General features: G+C 44.7%; 2 protein-coding genes across 3 annotated transcripts in view; one reads left to right on the top strand and one right to left on the bottom strand.

The window, feature by feature from the left end:
- Positions 1-1,618, top strand: part of LOC137648734 (acetylcholine-gated ion channel acc-4-like) — a 70,642-nt gene extending 69,024 nt beyond the window's left edge. For both annotated transcript variants that reach the window (XM_068381801.1, XM_068381802.1), the window contains one exon: positions 1,152-1,618. In XM_068381801.1, the coding sequence (XP_068237902.1) occupies positions 1,152-1,427 (276 nt within the window). In that variant the 3' untranslated portion in view covers positions 1,428-1,618. The remainder of the gene's footprint in view (positions 1-1,151) is intronic.
- The window catches only part of LOC137648736 (protein abrupt-like), a 322,135-nt gene that overhangs the window by 198,970 nt on the left and 102,262 nt on the right, over positions 1-20,903 (bottom strand). The gene's annotated exons all lie outside the window — the stretch shown is intronic.

A 20,903-nucleotide genomic window follows, 5' to 3' on the forward strand; every position in this document is an offset into this window, starting at 1 on the left:
TACTGCTAGGGTTCTAATTGTACGTTTTATATAAAGGTTATTAATGGTTAGGTTATTATTGATTGATCCAAATGGTTGTATTTCATTGTGTTCTGTACAGTTTTGCCTTATAAAAATTTAATGTAGAGTTTTTGTAGGGCTTGGAACAAATTAGGCTTTTTACATGTAAAAGGTGACTCATAATGCGAAAAAATTCCGGTACGAAAGCCACTATGGAACTAATTGATTTTTTATTGAGGCATTACTGTATGACTCCTCACAGATTCTACTCTGGGCTTCCGAAGTGAGATATCCTTGCTGCTCAGCTAAAATCTCAGACAGAGCAATCTTGTCAAACAAAAATTCCTCAAAAGATGAATAGGCCAAGACACCAGCAAAACCTGAAAAGCTTAGTGATGTAGATTTAGGGCTCCAAGCCCATACACTGTACTCCCTGGGGAGAGATCCAGGGTCGTATGCAAAGGGGAGGTAGCAGCAGTCGAGGAAACATAAGTAGCGAAAGACATCCCCAGAGTCTTCTTAGGCATTGCCTAGTCCAACCCCGATGAACACTGCTCTCTTCTTCCCCTTCACTCCGATGAACACTTTTCTTGCACTTTCCCCCTTCAAGGCATACGCCTGCCATGACCTACACTCAGTCAACAGGGATGCCTGGGAACAGGCATGCCCCTTACAAGATGCACAGAGGGAGTGTGGATATACAAGTGGTTTAGCCATCAACTGGCAAACACAACTTCTTGCTTCCCTTCAATATTCAACAACTACCATTCACTTCCTGAAAAGAGAAAGAAAATGGAAAAGTTTGACAGGTTCTACTGTATACAGTATCTGTATGTGCGTACATAACAGCTGCCAAATCATAAATGAAAGTTCCCTTGATGGAAAGGGGATGGGGCTTCATGCCTTACACCCTCACCTGCTTGGAGTGGGGCTTCTTGCCTTACACACTCACCAGCTGGATAACTGCTTGTTATCCAACTTCATAGACAGACTCCAGCTCTTGCTGAATCAGTTTCCCTAAGGATGAGGGGTTGTATAATGTACTGTATAAGAACAATTTATTATTAAAATTGCTTATATAAACATGTTTGCCCCTTCATGGGTTGAGAACTTTTATTTTCATTACTACTAACAAAGGTTTCTTCCTACAGCTTGTTGATGTCTGGTTTGTTTTTTGCATTGCTATGGATTTCATAATTGTTGTGATGCTAGTAGTGATAAATTATCTACGTGAGAATTGCTACCACACCGTTACACCAAAGGACCTTGGCAGCACGAAGAATGGCATTCCACTCTCAAAAAACTTCAGAAAAAATCCTCATTTCCCCTGGGTAATTAATACTTTATCGAGAATTATTATACCTTTAGGATTTTTTTTCTTTACCCTTGGATATTTAGTCTATACTGTTAATAATTGGGAGGGATAGAACACTGACAGACATTTACATACAAAGTTAATAATGGGGAGGGATACAACACTGACAAACATCTATATACTAAATTTATGTTTTAGTATAAGATGCATTTTTGGCTTTGTATTTTTAATGTATTTTTTAGATTATGGTCAAATTTAATTTCTATGTTAATAAATTTATTTAAGAGTATGTTATAGAGATAATGGGAATATTTTTTCAACCTTTTTAAATTTCCTTGGAAGACAGCATTATTGTATCTTTCACATTTGAAAGACTCCAAATGTCTAGTAAAAATTTTATCTCTTAAATGTTGTTTTCCTTAGTAAAATAAATTTTTGAATATACTTACCCGATGATCATGTAGCTGTCAACTCTGTTGCCCGACAGAAAAAATCTAAGGTCGGGATACGCCTGCGATCGCTATACAGGTGGGGGTGTACATCAACAGCGCCATCTGTCGAGCAGGTACTCTAGTACTTCTTGTCAACAAGAACTCAATTTTCTCCTCGGTCCACTGGTTCTCTATGGGGAGGAAGGGAGGGTCCTTAAATTCATGATCATCGGGTAAGTATATTCAAAAATTTATTTTACTAAGGAAAATAACATTTTTCAATATTAATCTTACCCGATGATCATGTAGCTGATTCACACCCAGGGTGGTGGGTGGAGACCAGCATACATGTTAACAATAGAAGCTAAGTATCCCGTATTTCATTTTATCAGTTATTCAAAATAACAAACATAAAATAAATAAGTACCTGGTAAGGAAGTCGACTTGAACCATTACTCTGCCTTTTTTAAGTACGTCTTCCTTACTGAGCCTAGCGATCCTCTTAGGATGCTGAGCGACTCCTAGGTGCTGAAGTATGAAGGGCTGCAACCCATACTAAAGGACCTCATCACAACCTCTAATCTAGGCGCTTCTCAAGAAAGAATTTGACCACCCGCCAAATCAACCAGGATGCGGAAGGCTTCTTAGCCTTCCGTACAACCCAAAAAACAACAATAAAAGCATTTCAAGAGAAAGATTAAAAAAGGTTATGGGATTAAGGGAATGTAGTGGTTGAGCCCTCACCTACTACTGCACTCGCTGCTACGAATGGTCCCAGGGTGTAGCAGTTCTCGTAAAGAGACTGGACATCTTTGAGGTAAAATGATGCGAACACTGACTTGCTTCTCCAATAGGTTGCATCCATAACACTCTGCAGAGAACGGTTCTGTTTGAAGGCCACTGAAGTAGCGACAGCTCTAACTTCATAACTTCATGTGTCCTTACCTTCAGCAAAGCAAGGTCTTCTTCCTTCAGATGAGAATGGGCCTCTCTAATCAAAAGCCTTATGTAATAAGAAACTGCGTTCTTAGACATCGGCAAAGCAGGTTTCTTGATAGAACACCATAAAGCTTCTGATTGTCCTCTTAGTGACTTTGTACGTCTTAAATAGTACTTAAGAGCTCTTACTGGGCAAAGTACTCTCTCTAGTTCGTTCCCCACCAAGTTGGACAGGCTTGGGATTTCGAACGACTTGGGCCAAGGACGAGAAGGAAGCTCGTTTTTAGCTAAAAAACCAAGCTGTAAGGAACATGTAGCCGTTTCAGATGTAAAACCTATGTTCCTGCTGAAGGCGTGAATCTCACTGACTCTTTTAGCTGTTGCTAGGCAAACGAGGAAAAGAGTCTTCAATGTGAGATCCTTAAAAGAGGCTGATTGAAGTGGTTTGAACCTTGCTGACATCAGGAACTTCAAAACCACGTCTAGGTTCCAGCCTGGTGTGGCCAACCTACGCTCCTTTGAGGTCTCAAAAGACCTAAGGAGGTCCTGTAGATCTTTGTTGGAGGAAAGATCCAAGCCTCTGTGGCGGAAAACCGCTGCCAACATACTTCTGTAACCCTTGATCGTAGGCGCTGATAGGGATCTTACGTTCCTTAGATGTAGAAGGAAGTCAGCTATCTGCGTTACAGAGGTACTGGTTGAGGATACTGCATTCGACTTGCACCAGCTTCGGAAGACTTCCCATTTAGACTGGTAGACCTTGAGAGTGGATGTCCTCCTTGCTCTGGCAATCGCCCTGGCTGCCTCCTTCGAAAAGCCTCTAGCTCTTGAGAGTCTTTCGATAGTCTGAAGGCAGTCAGACGAAGAGCGTGGAGGCTTGGGTGTACCTTCTTTACGTGCGGCTGCCGCAGAAGGTCCACTCTTTGAGGAAGAGTCCTGGGAACGTCCACTAGCCATTGCAGTACCTCGGTGAACCATTCTCTCGCGGGCCAGAGGGGAGCAACCAACGTCAACCGTGTCCCTTCGTGCGAGGCAAACTTCTGAAGTACCCTGTTGACAATCTTGAACGGAGGGAACGCATACAGGTTGAGATGGGACCAGTCCAGAAGGAAGGCATCCACATGAACTGCTGCTGGGTCTGGAATCGGAGAACAATACATCGGGAGCCTCTTGGTCATCGAGGTAGTGAATAGATCTATGGTGGGCTGGCCCCACAGGGCCCATAGTCTGCTGCAAACATTCTTGTGAAGGGTCCACTCTGTGGGGATGACTTGACCCTTCCGGCTGAGGCGATCTGCCATGACATTCATGTCGCCCTGAATGAACCTCGTTACCAGCGAAATCTTTCGATCTTTTGACCAAATGAGGAGGTCCCTTGCGATCTCGAACAACTTCCTCGAATGAGTCCCTCCTTGCTTGGAGATGTACGCCAAGGCTGTGGTGTTGTCGGAGTTCACCTCCACCACCTTGCTTAGATGGAGGGACTTGAAGTTTATCAAGGCCAGATGAACCGCCAAAAGCTCCTTGCAATTGATGTGAAGTGTTCTTTGCTCCTGATTCCATGTGCCCGAGCATTCCTGTCCGTCCAGTGTCGCACCCCAGCCCGTCCAGTGTCGCACCCCAGCCCGTGTCCGATGCGTCCGAGAAGAGGCGGTGGTTGGGGGTCTGAACAGCCAAAGATAGACCTTCCTTGAGAAGAATGCTGTTCTTCCACCACGTCAGTGAAGACCTCATCTCTTCGAAAATGGGCACTGAGACTGCTTCTAGCGTCATGTCCTTTCTCCAGTGAGCAGCTAGATGAAACTGAAGGGGGCGGAGGTGGAGTCTGCCTAACTCGATGAACAGGGCCAGCGATGATAGCGTCCCTGTTAGACTCATCCACTGCCTGACTGAACATCGGCTCCTTCTCAGCATGCTCTGGATGCATTCTAGGGCTTGATTGATCCTGGGGGCCGACGGAAAAGCCCGAAAAGCTTGACTCTGAATCTCCATACCTAGATAGACAATGGTTTGAGATGGGACGAGCTGGGACTTCTCTATATTGACCAGGAGACCCAATTCCTTGGTCAGATCCATAGTCCATCTGAGATTCTCCAGACAGCGACGACTTGACGAAGCTCTTAAGGGGACCGTCCGCCATGTCCGCCATTTTTTTTCCTAATGATCCAAATTACACAATTTCTATATATGTTTTAGACACATATAATACCTTCATCATATAAAAATTTCAAGTCATTTGATCAAAAACTTTTGGATTTATGAGCAAAAATCATGATTTAAAAAAAATATTTAGGTACATTTTTCCCCACTACTATAATACCAATTGTATTGAAACTTATACCACAAAAACTACTCTAACAACCGAACAATTCTGTCAGACAGAATTTTGATTTTCCTTTCTGTTTTTTTTTAATGAATTTTTATTTTTTTTTCCTCGTCTAGACGGAAAATAATCATGAAAAAAAATGTAAAACGAAAATCAAAATTTTGTCTGACAGAATTGTGGAATTTTTATTCGTCTTTTCAACGATATCTTTTTCTTTAATATCGAACAACAAATAAGTGAGAAAAATGTACCTAAGTGGGAATAAGTATGTTTTTGAGTTATGAGCTCCCAAAGATTTGCAGCAAGCTTTCGCTTCTTTTCTAAAAGAAATCAAGATAATATTATTATGATAACTTTTATTGTTCATTCCTACATAAATGCACCCTAAAGGAGGTATTTGAACCCTCAGTTTACTATTCCTATGTTATGAGTTGCCAGCGATCTCTAATTGTTGCCAGTGTTTTAGTTAGCAGGTTTCAGCATTGTACTCTTATCCATGTTTCCCTCTTTCTTGGTTCTTTTTTCTTGTTCTCCACTTACTTTTTGTTCTTTCTATCACCTTATGTAACATTGGCATTGCTATAAAATTCCAGAGGACGTTGTGAAAGCACAATCAACATACGAACTTCAAGTAAATAAACACATGCATTATAATTTCTATGTCTTTGGAAACTTTGTGATTTTTTCGTAGCAGGTAGTTTTCATTCACCTACCCTCTACCAATGCCTTTCATTTCTGCCAGAGGTACGAGATTTCGAAACATGAGAGAGAGAGAGAGAGAGAGAGAGAGAGAGAGAGAGAGAGAGAGAGAGAGAGAGAGTTTAACATTGTTATTATAGTATTTGTATAAAAGGGAGTTTATAACAATTGGAGAGAGAGAGAGAGAGAGAGAGAGAGAGAGAGAGAGAGAGAGAGAGAGAGAGAGAGAGAGAGAGAATACAAGTATTTGTATAAATAGCAGGGGTATATAATTCGTGAGAGAGAGAGAGAGAGAGAGAGAGAGAGAGAGAAGAGAGAGAGAGAGAGAGAGAGAGAGAGAGAGAGAGAAAATAAGTATATTTTACAAGGGTATACGAACAAATGAAAAAGAGATTCATTCTATTATCTAATAAAAGGATGTACAGAGAGAGAGAGAGAGAGAGAGAGAGAGAGAGAGAAGAGAGAGAGAGAGAGAGAGAGAGAGAGAGAGAGAGAAGTACTTTTTACAAGGGTATACGTACAAATGAAAGAGATTCATCCTATTATAAAATAAGATGATAGAGAGAGAGAGAGAGAGGAGAGAGAGAGAGAGAGAGAGAGAGGAGAGAGAGAGAGAGAGAGAATAAGAATTTTTGCAAGGATATACGAACAAATGAAAAAAGAGATTCATTCTATTATCTAATAAAAGGATGTACAGAGAGAGAGAGAGAGAGAGAGAGAGAGAGAGAGAGAGAGAGAGAGAGAGAGAATACAAGTATTTGTATAAATAGCAGGGGTATATAATTCGAGAGAGAGAGAGAGAGAGAGAGAGAGAGAGAGAGAGATCTACGCATCTGTCAAGGATGACGTCATCATTTAAAGACCGCTATTTTCATTGTTTGTAAAAATTATTGATTATTTGTTCTTTCTACAACCTTAGGTAACATTGGCCTTGCTATAATGTTCCCGAGGGCGTTGTGGAAACACAATGTACATACGAACTTCAAGTAAACAAACGCATACATTATAACTTTTATACATCTTTGGCATCTTTGGCTTCTGTTTTCTTGTTCTCCACTTACTTTTTGTTCTTTCTATCACCTTATGTAACATTGGCATTGCTATAAAATTCCAGAGGACGTTGTGAAAGCACAATCAACATACAAACTTCAAGTAAATAAACACATGCATTATAATTTCTACATGTCTTTGGAGACTTTGTGATGTGTTCGTAGGTGGTAGTTTTCATTCACCTAACCCTCTACCAATGTCTTTCATTTCTGCCAGAGGTACGAGATTTCGAAACATGAGAGAGAGAGAGAGAGAGAGAGAGAGAGAGAGAGAGAGAGAGAGAGAGAGAGAGAGAGAGAGAGAGAGAGAGAGAGAGAGTTGAACATTGTTATTATAGTATTTGTACAAATGGTAGTTTTAAATAATTCGAGAGAGAGAGAGAGAGAGAGAGAGAGAGAGAGAGAGAGAGAGAGAGAGAGAGAGAGAGAGAGAGAGAGAGAATAAAAGTATTTGTATAAATGGCAGTGGTAAATAATTCGAGAGAGGGAGAGAGAGAGAGAGAGAGAGAGAGAAACTGCGCACCTGTCTAACTCAGCCATGCAGACGACGCCATAAGGTGACGTCATCATTTAAAGACCGCTATTTTCATTGTTTGGAAAAATTATTGACTATTTGTTCTTTCTACAACCTTAGGTAACATTGGCCTTGCTATAATGTTCCCGAAGGCGTTGTGGAAACACAATGTACATACGAACTTCAAGTAAACATAGGCATAGATTATAACTTCTATACATCTTTGGCAACTTTGGCTTCTGTTATTGTAGTATACTTCGTTCATCTACACTCTACAAATGCCTTCCATTTCTACCAGACGTACGATAGAACGAAATATAAGTGAAAAATCGCTATATATATGCAAAATTACACACAAAGACGATTTTGTCAAACTAAGTTATGCAGACGACACAGTAGGGATGACGTCATCATTTAAAAACCTCTATATCTTCGTTATTTGTAAAAATAATGGGTTGAAACTTCTGGAGAGCATGTACGATATGTTTCTCTATACAGAGAGACAATAAAACGATTTTTGAATTTTTCAAGTTGGTATGCCAAAATACCAACCCGGACGGTCCCCTTAAAAGCCAGTCGTCCAAATAGAGGGAGGCTCTGATGTCTGCCAAGTGAAGGAATTTGGCAACATGCCTCATCAGTTTCGTAAACACAAGAGGTGCCGTGCTTAGGCCAAAGCACAGGGCTTGGAATTGGTACACGACCTTTCCAAAGACGAACCTTAGGAAAGGTTGGGAGTCTGGATGGACGGGAACATGAAAGTATGCGTCTTTCAGGTCCAACGAGACCATCCAGTCTTCCTTCCTGACCGCTGCTAGGACCGACTTCGTCGTCTCCATTGTGAACGTCTGCTTGGTGACAAATGCGTTGAGAGCACTGACGTCCAGCACCGGTCTCCAACCTCCTGTCTTCTTCGCTACCAGGAAGAGACGGTTGTAGAAGCCCGGGGATTGATGGTCCCGGACTATGACTACCGCACCCTTTTGTAGCAAGAGCGATACCTCTTGTTGCAACGCTAGCCTCTTGTCCTTCTCCTTGTAGTTGGGGGAGATGTTGCTAAAGGGGGGCTGCGGCAGAACGGAATCCTGTACCCCTCCCTTAGCAACTTCACAGACTGAGCGTCTGCACCTCTGTTCTCCCAAGCCTGCCAGAAGTTCTTGAGCCTGGCTCCCACTGCTGTCTGGAGAGGTAGGCAGTCAGATTCTGCCTTTTGAGGACTTGGAACCCTTCTTCGATTTGCCACGATGACTGTCTGCACGGGTACCTCCTCTGCTGGAGGTTCTGCCACGAAAGGGCGGGATGAACCTAGACGCTGGTGTGTCCATCCTAGGTCTAGGCACGGAAGGTAAAGTTTTAGCCTTACGTGCGGAGGACGCCACCAGGTCATGGGTGTCCTTCTGGATCAACGAGGCAGCCATCCCCTTGACCAGCTCTTCCGGAAAGAGACACTTGGAAAGCGGAGCAAACAACAACTCCGACTTCTGGCATGGAGTGATCCCAGCAGATAAGAAGGAACAAAGATGGTCTCTCTTCTTAAGCACTCCCGACACATACGAAGCCGCAAGCTCACCAGACCCATCCCGAATGGCCTTATCCATGCTAGACATGATAAGCATGGCCGAGTCCTTATCCGAAGGGGAAGTCTTTCTGCTTAAAGCTCCCAAACACCAATCGAGAAAGTTGAAGATCTCAAAAGCACGAAAGACTCCCTTCAACCGATGATCCATGTCAGAAAAGGACCAGCAAATCTTAGATCGTCTCATAGCCAGCCTGCGGGGAGAGTCAACCAGACTTGAGAAGTCGCCCTGGGCAGAGGCAGGAACTCCCAGGCCGGGTTCCTTTCCCGTGGCATACCAGACGCTAGATTTGGAAGCAAGCTTGGTAGGCGGAAAGATGAAAGCAGTCTTTCCTAGCTGCTTCTTGGACTGCAACCACTCTCCCATAACCCTCAAAGCTCTCTTGGATGAGCGTGCGAGAACGAGTTTGGTGAAGGCAGGAGCTGCTGACTGCATGCCCAACGCAAACTCGGAGGGAGGAGAGCGAGGTGTTGCAGACACAAACTGTTCCGGATACAAGTCCCTGAACAGGGCAAGGACTTTCCTAAAGTCTAAGGAGGGAGGCGTAGACTTGGGTTCTTCTAAGTCGGAGTGCGGATCATCCAAATGTGCAGCTTCGTCGTCATCCGAAACTCCATCATCTGACAGCTGAGGAGGAAGGGGCAAAGGTGGTGAAGAATGCTGAATGGCTGAATCCGGCAGCACGGGTGCATGCGTAGCTGCTGCGGATCCAACATCCTGCCGCTGCTGGTCAGTCTGCGAGCTGGCAACAACAAAAGCGGAGTGTTGGTGTGTGGGAGGAACTGCCGTGGGTTGCGGAGCATGCAGCATGGGTTGCGGAGCATGCCGCATGGGTTGCGGAGCATGCCGCATGGGTTGCGGAGCATGCCGCATGGGTTGCGGAGCATGCCGCATGGGTTGCGGAGCATGCCGCAATGCGTCAAAACACGGCAGCTCGACAGCACCTTCCCCCTGCTGATGCGGAAGCTCACGCATGTCTACGGAGGGTGCAGCATGAACATGCGTCTGGCAGGGTCGACCGCATCGGTGGTGGAGCTCTCACAGGTGGAGTGTGGGAGCAGGCAGCCGCAGTATCTGCTGAGCGCACAACCGTGGCAGGTTGTAGGTTAACAGGTGCAGTGTCAACCTTCTCAGCATGATACTCCTGCATGAAAGCAGCAAGCTGAGACTGCATAGTCTGCAGCATGGACCACTTAGGGTCTACCGTGGTTGGTGTGGCAACAGACGGAGTAGTAGCCTGTTGTGGAACCACTCTACCTCTCTTGGGAGGTGTGCAGTCTTCGGAAGACTGCGGCGAGTCCGAACTGACCCAGTGGCTACACCTGGGCCGTTGGACTCGCTCGGAAGGGACCTTACGCTTGAGTGGTCGTGAGACCTTGGTCCAACGTTTCTTCCTCGAAACTTCTTCCACAGACGAGGAATGACAGGGCTCATTCGTCTGTTTGTGGATGGGACGATCTCTGACAGATACGTCCGCAACCACTGAGGGTACATCCGTACGCTGATCAAGGCCTGTCGAACCCTTTGGTCCTTCGACATTGCTTCTCCCTTGGGCTTGGGAGCTTGCAAGAGGTCCCGGACTGGGAGGACGACTGGCACGTACAGGAGTACCCTCATGCGCAACACTGACACTGACACTTTTCACTTCACTTGCACTTACTACACTTCCCACTGCACTTCGCGCTATCAACTCTTTGACATCGGCCAAAAGTTGATTACGGTCATTGGCTAATGACTCCACTCTGTCACCAAGAGCCTGAATGGCACGCATCATATCCGCCATGGAGGGTTGAGCACTAGTAGCAGGGTCGGGAGTCACCACTACAGGGGAAGGAGTAGGTTGAGGGGCATGGGGAGAGGAAAAATCAAAAGAGCGAGAAGAACTCCTCCTGATCCTATCCTTCTCTAGCCTACGTGCATTCTTTAGGAATTCGTTAAAATCGAATTCCGAAAGCCCAGCGCATTCCTCACATCGATCTTCCAATTGACAGGATTTACCCCTACAATTGGAACAAACGGTGTGAGGATCTATGGAGGCCTTCGGAAGACGCCTAGAACAAGCCCTAACACTACACTGCCTGTACTTAGGGACTTGTGAATGGTCAGACATCTTGAATTCCAGAAATAGTCAGGGGGGAAATCCAAAAACTAGCAAAGTTCATAAACAAATAATCCAAATCTAATCAAAAAGCTATATAAGCTAATGATACAGGTTCCTGAATAGCGAAGGCTAAAATCTAGAGCGAATACATCACCAAAATCGTGAAAAACAACAGCGTATCCAAGTAGGTCTTGCCAGTGGCACGACAGAGGAAAAATTGAGTTCTTGTTGACAAGAAGTACTAGAGTACCTGCGCGACAGATGGCACTGTTGATGTACACCCCCACCTGTATAGCGATCGCAGGCGTATCCCGACCTTAGATTTTTTCTGTCGGGCAACAGAGTTGACAGCTACATGATCATCGGGTAAGATTAATATTGAAAATTACTATGTGTACAAGCATATCCACAAATCTTGATGAAAATATTTTCATACAAACCCGTCACAATAATTAGCCCTAATTTGTGGTCCTTGAATGTGCTAAGTCTTATCTTTGATAATCCTGTACATGTAAGTCTCAACCAGGATTCCTTAAAAGTTAGCTGCCTTACTTTTTGTATTCAGATCAAACTGGCAACAAGCAAGGCATATTAATTGTGAGATCCAGGTGCTAATGATCTGGAAAGTCTATGTCTGAAGGACACAATGGAAATAAAGGACTAAAGTGTCTAGTTCAGATTGTCATTTGGAGGTTGGTTACATTCTGTCTCCTGCTAATACAGGTTCTAAAGATTGATATGTATATGGGTTTATGAATTTATACTATGTAGCCAAAAACTAGCAAAGTTCATAAACAAATAATCCAAATCTAATCAAAAAGCTATATAAGCTAATGATACAGGTTCCTGAATAGCGAAGGCTAAAATCTAGAGCGAATACATCACCAAAAGCGTGAAAAACAACTCCAGAAACAACAGCGTATCCAAGTAGGTCTTGCCGGTGGCACGACAGAGGAAAAATTGAGTTCTTGTTGATAAGAAGTACTAGAGTACCTGCTCGACAGATGGCGCTGTTGATGTACACCCCCACCTGTATAGCGATCGCAGGCGTATCCCGACCTTAGATTTTTTCTGTCGGGCAACAGAGTTGACAGCTACATGATCATCGGGTAAGATTAATATTGAAAATTACTATGTGTACAAGCATATCCACAAATCTTGATGAAAATATTTTCATACAAACCCGTCACAATAATTAGCCCTAATTTGTGGTCCTTGAATGTGCTAAGTCTTATCTTTGATAATCCTGTACATGTAAGTCTCAACCAGGATTCCTTAAAAGTTAGCTGCCTTACTTTTTGTATTCAGATCAAACTGGCAACAAGCAAGGCATATTAATTGTGAGATCCAGGTGCTAATGATCTGGAAAGTCTATGTCTGAAGGACATAATGGAAATAAAGGACTAAAGTGTCTAGTTCAGATTGTCATTTGGAGGTTGGTTACATTCTGTCTCCTGCTAATACAGGTTCTAAAGATTGATATGTATATGGGTTTATGAATTTATACTATGTAGCCTGGTGTTAGGATCAGCAAAGCTATTCACCATCCAAGTGCACACGGGGGGAATCTCAAAATTTAAAAGTAATTCATACTTTCCCTAGCTATATATAATTCCAATTCCTTTTTGTAGGGTTAAGATTCTAGAAAAAGCTGGTAACAGCCAATGAAGAATTATAAAAGTTTTGACAACCACCACCCAATATCCCCTGGTTGGCCGGGTATATCTGAACGCAGCCTTAATTTTTATTCTGCCTAGGACTTGCGGGTTGGATGCAGTGGGAATTGAAACCTAAAGGACTTAGGTTTGCATAGCTAGGAAAAATAAAGTACAATTACTTTTAACATAAGTGATTTGTTCCTACACCAATTAAAACTTTCGTCTTTTACTAGGAATCATTCTTAGGAGGAAACCCTGTTCGCCCAATCGCTGGCTAGCAACCCGGGGTTACGATGCTCAGTCCAGTTTCCCTATGGTGAATGGCCTCCTCTGTCATGGCCAAGGAGTTTTTCATACAAGGACCTACATCTTCAGTGGAAGAAAATTCCTGTTTAGGACCAATATAAGTACAGTATTGGGTTTTCCCTACATAACACACTCCCCCTCATAAGGAATGTGGAGATTCTACTTACTTCATCAGTAAAATAACTACTTGTCACTAGCATGGTCACCTGCATCAGTGTCTGTTCCAGCTCCATTATGTTTCGCCAGCTGGTTCTAAGAGAGAAGAAAGGAAAATAGGGAAGACCAGTCATTCTCACTATTAAACCTTGGACTGATGATGTAAACTCTATCTTGGACACGATGCTTCTATGTCCTGAAAGGACCAACACTTGCTATGCCACTTGCTGGGCAGGTACCATCGATACTATGGAGAATGTATCCTGGGACTTGAGCGCAATTCCAAAGATAGTGTGCTCGCAGGTCATTGTCTCTTCCAGACGCCTGCTTTCAACACTTGGGTAACTGAATGGTTCTTTCTGAAGGCTAAAGTGGTGCCAATCCCTTCGACTTCATGAGATATAGGAGGGGCTGAGGCTGATGGATTGTACCCTTGATCCCTGTAGGCTCTACTGATGTCTTCGCGAAGCCAGGAAGAGATGGCATTTTGTGAGATTTTCTTCTTAGTTGTCACTCATCAACACTACTGAGTGACCTTTCGCTATTTCCTGGAAATGGATCAGAGCTAGGTTTGCTGCTTTCACTTCCAAGATGTTTATATGGAACCTCTTGTCTATGTACTCTGTTCACAGACCTGATGTGGAGTGAATCAGAATGTTCACTCCACTCTTCTCTGGACGCATCTGAGAAAAGGACAAGTTCGGGGAGAAGAACTGTAGTTGGGGAAAAGCATACAGTGGGGGATCCCGCCAACAGGTTCCTCTCCTGCAGCCACCAGGATAGATACTCTTGAACTTCCTGCGTCACCTTGACTAGTACGTTATGGAGTCGGACGTGTTTCCAAACTGAACTAAAGTCTACTGTACGAAACAAAAGTGTCATCTCTTCAATATTTGTAACATGTCTTGAGAGGAAACGCTTTCCCTTAGACCATGTCTGCTCATCTCCAAGTAGACAAGGTTCTGACGTAGGGTGAGATAGGAATTTTTTAGATTTATCTGGATTCCCAGATCCCAACAAAATTCGAGGACCCTGTGGAGTAGAATCTGGAAATCTGACTCTGCCAACAACAGCCAATCATCAAGGTATCAGAGAATCTTATTCCCATCACGTGAGCCCAGGGTGAGACCTTTGTGAACACTCGTGAACACTTGAGGTTCTGTGGAAAGTCCAAAGCAGAGAAGCAAAAAATAAAACTTGTTTCCAGGGCAAACTAAAGGTACTTTATGTGAACTGGAATTTGAAAGTAGCCATCTTTCAGGTCTATGGACAGTAATAACTTATTCCATGTTACTGCTTGTAGGCCCTTGTAGGGATCTCCATCTTGAACTTCGTTTGCAGAACAGTTATTCAGATGGGACAGGTCTCTCACTGGTCCCCAACCTTCTGAACCAGGAACAAGTTAGTGTAGAATTCTGGAGACAAGTCATTGACCTCATTGACCCCTTTCCCTCCCGAAGGAGTAGGTTTTTGATGGATCCTCTCGAATATAATGAGGGGCTTAATGGCAAGGGATTGAGAGAGCTGGTGAATGGGAGGGAATATCTGATGTGCAAAACCTCCACTATCCAAGGTTCTGCCCCGTGAATTGCCACTTCATCAATCCAGCAACTCAACAGGTATCTCCTCCACAAGTAGTGGCATGAGGAGATTGTCACCCATAACGAGATCCTTGTTTACCTCTCCCTCGTTTGCCTTGGTGCCTTCAGTGAAAGGGCTGATCTGGTCTGTCGATTTCTCAAATTGAAAGTTGCCATTTGTCTGCCTCTCTTTCATTGGTGGCTGAATGTGGGGCAAGTTCCTACGTTTAGTAGGAGTCTGAAGGTGGCAGCTCTCCTGAAGGAAGCCTGACTCGTCTTTCCCAATTTACCACTACTGTACTGCATCCACTTCATCCTAGGGAAAGAGAGAGGCACGCTATGTCAGTGAGGCGTTCAAGGACAGACGTCTTTTGAGGTCATATGTCTGACAAACTTGTTGATCATTGCATCCCTTCAGTACCCAGTTGCTCCACTGGTAAGGAGCCTGTTGTATCAACTACTCCTTTGTCTTTGCACCTGAAAAGGCGAACTCCTCATACTGCTTTCGTGTCTTAGAATCAGCCAGATTCTGAGATACTGCAAAATACGAAACCAGTGGTCTAACCAACAGGAAGCCTGCAAAAGTGATATTGCCGCTGCCTCTTGGTCTGACACAACCATAGCAACAAGGTGGTTCATTGAAGTGTGAGCCTTACTAAATAAGGCATCAATGGAAGACTGCCTTCCAGAAAAGGGGGCTTTCAGAGTGTTGCCTAAATTGTTGACTTTACTGATGAATCCTCAGACCCTCAGGAAAGAAGACTTCGGGCTCTGTAGAGGTAGGCTCCAAGGGTCTCACCAAAGCACTCGGTACAGGTGGACTCCAAGGGTCTCGCCTAAGCACTCGGTACAGGTGGACTCCAAGGGTCTCGCCGCCTAAGCACTCGGTACAGGTGGACTCCAAGGGTCTCGCCGCCTAAGCACTGTGGAATACCAAACACAGTTGCTGGAACGTTGGCTTTATTCAGCTTAAAGTTGTGGCAAGGTGTTGGCCAAGCCGGTACAGTGTTAGAGACTCAATGTTGCCAAGCAAGCATACAAACACCAGCAGTCACAGTTACCAATTCACACTACATTCACCCCCACTGAGAAGAACATATAGTACAGTACACATCTGCATCATAACAAAACATGAATTCACTGATTTCACACCAACTGTAATTATTCTTACATCGCATTTGCATTACAAGGCTCACCTTATTGGCACTACAAATTTCATATCATATTACAAAACTCATGAGTACTTATTTTATATGATAACTGGGCTCATCTCACATAAAAAAAACACATTGGTAACAATGGGCCCTATAACTACTAATTCATAATAAACACATTGACATAAGGACACTTAACATAAAAAAACACATTGGTAACAATGGGCCCTATAACTACTAATTCATAATGAACACATTGACATAAGGACACTTACCACCCATACTACTCCCACTCATCTAGGACAAAATCTGAGAGATAGCCTGGAGGGCGCCTAGTGCGACTTGAGCGTTGAGGCGCCTCTGAGGTTGGCGTTTCTGTGGGTGTTCCTTTCGACGGTACCTTTCCCGGGGTGGGCGGTTCTGTGGTTTGTTGCGGTTCGGTTGCGGGCTCCCTCCCCTGGTCTTGTTTTGTATCCACTTGACTTCTTTCCATTCTCTGGCTGGGGTCTCCAGGTGGGAGGGTGGGTCCTTGATTAATGGGAGTCTTACCATTCTCTCGCATGTTGAAGATATGACGGCTTCCTTTATCGTGACAGGTGTTTGGACTGAATACTTTAGCTGCAGGAGCCAGGTGACGAGTCGACACAGTGGATTCCTTGCCGTCTTGGTGTGCAACACGAACCCATTGTGGGTTGACATGCAGGAGTCTAACTTCCTCGACCTCAGGTTCGTACTTGGATTTCCTAACCGTTTTCTTTAGAAGAGCTTGTTCATTTTCTGTCATCCATGATGGAGCCGCCTGCCCGTATGTTGCTTTCCTGGGGTGCAGGAACATGCGCTCATGCGGTGTTTGGTTCGTAGCGACGCACAGAAGGGACCTCATGCTGTGTAATGCTTGATCCAGGACAGCCTCCCACATTTCTATAGGGAGGGAGAGAGAAGCGAGAGCTAACCTTACGGTGCGCCACAAAGTTCCATTGGCTCTCTCGATCTGGCCATTGCCACGGGGGTTATACGCAGACGAGTAGCTTGTAGCCACTCCACGGTCATGAAGGAACTTTTGGTACTCTGACGACACGAAAGCAGGTCCCCTGTCTGAATGAATGTACTCGGGCAGGCCCCAAACTGAAAAGAGAGTAGACAAACATTTAATGGTGGTACTCGCTGAGGTGTCTTCTGTTGCAAAGGCGAACGGAAATCTGCTGTACTCGTCAATTATGTTGAGAATGTATTTGTTCTTTGTGGTGGACGGCATCGGACCTTTGAAGTCGATAGCCAGACGCTCGAATGGCCTGGTAGCTTTTATCAATGTTCCTGTTTCTTTGGAGAACTTAGGTTTGATCTTAGCACAGGTTTGACATTTACGTATGACAGTCCGAGCTTCTTCAATGGTAAAGGGTAAGTTTCTCTGTCTTATGATGTGGGTCATCCTTCTGATTCCTGGATGGCACAGGTGCTCGTGAAGCTGAGTCAGCTCGTCTCCTTGAGTACAGGTAAGTGAAGCCACACATCCCGAGGCACGAGAGAGAGCGTCTGCTACTTGGTTCTTTGATCCAGGTCTGTATGTGATGTCGAAGTTGAAACAACTCAGTTCCAGCCTCCACCGCATTATTTTTTCATTCTTGATTTTGCCATGGTTCTTGGCGTCAAACATGAAACGCACCGATTGCTGATCAGTTATGAGTCTAAATTTACGTCCTAGCAGAAAGTGTCGCCATTTCTTGATGGCTTCTACGATAGCACATGCTTCGCGTTCCACTGCCGATTGTCGTTTCTCCGATTCTGAGAGCGAGCGAGAAAAGAAGGCCACTGGTTTTCCTTCTTGTGTCAATGAGGCTGCAACGGCGTCAGCAGAGGCGTCTGTTTCGACTACAAAGACTGCTTCGTCATCTATAGCAGCAAGTGAAGCTTGAGATATTTCATTCTTTAGTTCTTCGAGTGCTTGTTCTGCGGATTTGGCCATCGGGAAAGTTTTCACTCCGACTAAAGGTCGAATTTTCTGGGAGAAGTTCGGTACCCACTTCGCATAGTGGGATAAGAGTCCTAACGTTCTTTTGAGACTAGGGGTACTGTCCGGAGGGTTCATCTCCAGCAATGGACGCATTCTTTCCGGGTCAGGTAGGACTTGGTGATCATTCACTACATGACCCAAAATAGAGATTGATGTTTGAGCATAAACACTTTTCTTGTCATTTATGGTAAGTCCATACTTCAATGCAGTTTCTTGAAAGCGTTTCAGATTTCTGTCGTGTTCTTCACATGTGTGACCGCAGACCGTGATGTCATCTATGTAGGCGAACGTACCCTCTAGTTGCTCCTTACCAATAATTTCGTCGAGAACTTGCTGAAAGCAGGTAGCCCCATTGGTTACTCCAAAAGGCAAACGCGTGAATTCGAACAGCCTTCCATCCGCTTCGAACGCCGTGAATTTCCGATCAGCCATGTTCAATGGTATTTGATGATATGCTGCCTTCAAGTCTATGGAGCTGAAGTAGCGGTAAGTAGAAATTTTCTCAATCATCTCGGTGATCCCTGGAACAGGATAAGCAATTAGGTTGGTGAATCTGTTTATGGTTTGAGAGTAATCTATGACTAATCTTTTCTTATCACACTGATCGACGACTACCACTTGAGCTCTCCACGAGCTGCGACTCGGTGTGATGATGCCCTCCTCTAGCAGCCTTTTTACTTCTTTTTTGATGAACTCGGAGTCCTCTTTGGAATACCTTCTGGATTTCACCTGTATCGGGTGACAGTCGACTGTCAGATTGTCGAAGATGGCTGGCGGTTCAATTTGAGCTGCTATCAGAGCACAAGGTGACTGGATGCTTAGCTCCAAAGGTGGTAGCGTCCCACCAAAGTCTACGCTGACTTGCTTGTGTAACTGTAGGAAGTCGTGTCCCAAAACAACTGGAGCCACGCAATCGTCCATCAAGTGCAGACAGAACTCAGGGTATACTCTTCCACTTACAGTTAAATCGTAATTGCAACACTTGTTAAGTTTCATTGTCTGTTTGGCATTAGCCATGGTTATGCTGCAGGCTGAAGAACGAGTCACTGAGTTCATAGCCCTAGCTACTTTGGCATCTATAAAGCTTTTAAATGCTCCAGTGTCGACCAGCCCGTCCAGGGCCTCCCCTCCATTCAGTTCTACAGGTAGGACAGTTTTGTAAACACTTCGTAGTGCAGGGGAAGCTGCAGTCACAGCGGCCCCTGTTAAGGAAGCAGGGATGGACTGTGGGAGATTGTCTGGGACAACTCCAGCTACAAGATTAGAGTTAGTTGATTTACCATTATTGTTCCATCGTTTTCTTTGCGACTTGCAGACACGAGCATAATGACCTACCTTCTGACAGTTGGAACACGAGGCTTTCTTGGCTGGGCAGTGGGCTCTGGGATGTAGGGATCCTCCACAAAAGAAGCACCTCTGACCGCTGACGGCGGCAGCACACTCACTTGGATTCAGGGAGTCACTCATTTCGATCGGAAAACTGTTGGGATCCATTTCGGGTTTTGCCTGATCATCTATCAATGCTGCCACTGTGGTATTGGTTTCACTTGCATAAGACGCTGAGTGCAGTTGAGCCATTTCCAGTGCACGGGCTTGTTTCACAGCTGTGGATAAGTCCAAGGATAAGTTCTCTAACAGTCTCTGTCGGATTGCATTAGATGCCATACCCGTGATGTATGAATCTCTGATGGCCAGTTCTTCAGCTTGAGCGGCTGTACAATCAGTGAAGCTACATTCCGAGGCCAGACCTTTGAGGTTATCCAAAAAAGCGTCTAGAGTCTCACCACTCTGTTGCTTGCAAGTGGCTAATTTGTATCTGGCAAACACTTCACTTTTCTGTTTCACAAATCTAGCCTTCAACAGGCTTATGGCAGTGGCATATGTGGTGGCACTTTTGATTATCTTAAACAGTTTACAAGATACGTGAGCACGAAGCAAGGCCAGCTTATCTGGATTTAAGTCCGGGTTAATGGCCGCACAGAACGCCTCAAAGTTATCATGCCACATAATCCATTTGTCCTCTGCATCGGCTGATTCTGGGTCCACATCAATTGGGCTGGGCCTTAGAAACTTGTCCATGTTGAATATTAAGCTGAATAAATTGTGGAATACCAAACACAGTTGCTGGAACGTTGGCTTTATTCAGCTTAAAGTTGTGGCAAGGTGTTGGCCAAGCCGGTACAGTGTTAGAGACTCAATGTTGCCAAGCAAGCATACAAACACCAGCAGTCACAGTTACCAATTCACACTACAAGCACTCGGTACAGGTGGACTCCAAGGGTCTCGCCGCTTAAGCACTCGGTACAGGTGGACTCCAAGGGTCTCGCCGCCTAAGCACTCGGTACAGGTGGACTCCAAGGGTCTCGCCGCCTAAGCACTCGGTACAGGTGGACTCACCACAGCAGGACCCGGTGAGTTTGCATCCTGGAAGTCTCGTCAGGCTCGGGGAGGACAAGTCTTGCCCTCTTCAGAGACGTCTGACCATGAGACTAAGGAGTCTTATAGATGACGCCCGTTTATTTTATCCCTGGAAAAAAATAGATGTGTGGGGACTTGTGATGTTTGGAGAGAGAGGTTCCATCTCGCCCAGAGACTTAGGGTCCAGACATGGTTATGGTGATGGCTCGTGTTAATTACGACCCTCTCTGATAAACAATCTCTATCGGAGAGAACCTGCAAACTTTGCAAGTCCCATTCTAGAATTTATAGGTTGTGGATCCTCTTTCCGGATGTTCAGAGGAGCAACCTTCAACTCTGATGGACTTTTAAGATCCTTAGGGCGTGACACTCCTTTATAATCCTTGATTGGATCGATGGCATCTCTGAGGAGTGCGTGGGTTGGCACTCTTGCAATTTGTCACAACCCTTCAAAAAGGGAGAAAAGGCACTGGCTGATCACCTGATTGAGTCATTTTCTTTTGAGCTTTTCTCTCATAGAGAGAACTTTGAGAGGCATCCCCCCTAAATGTCTGCTCCTCTTAGTTCATACTATTCCTTGAGGAGGGATCTGCTCTTCAGGTTGTGGGTGAGGGTCACATCTCACTCTTGCCTTTCTAGGACACTGATATGCAGGTGCTTTCTTTCTTA

Source organism: Palaemon carinicauda, chromosome 10, assembly GCF_036898095.1.
Source record: "Palaemon carinicauda isolate YSFRI2023 chromosome 10, ASM3689809v2, whole genome shotgun sequence".
Classification (NCBI taxonomy): domain Eukaryota; kingdom Metazoa; phylum Arthropoda; class Malacostraca; order Decapoda; family Palaemonidae; genus Palaemon; species Palaemon carinicauda.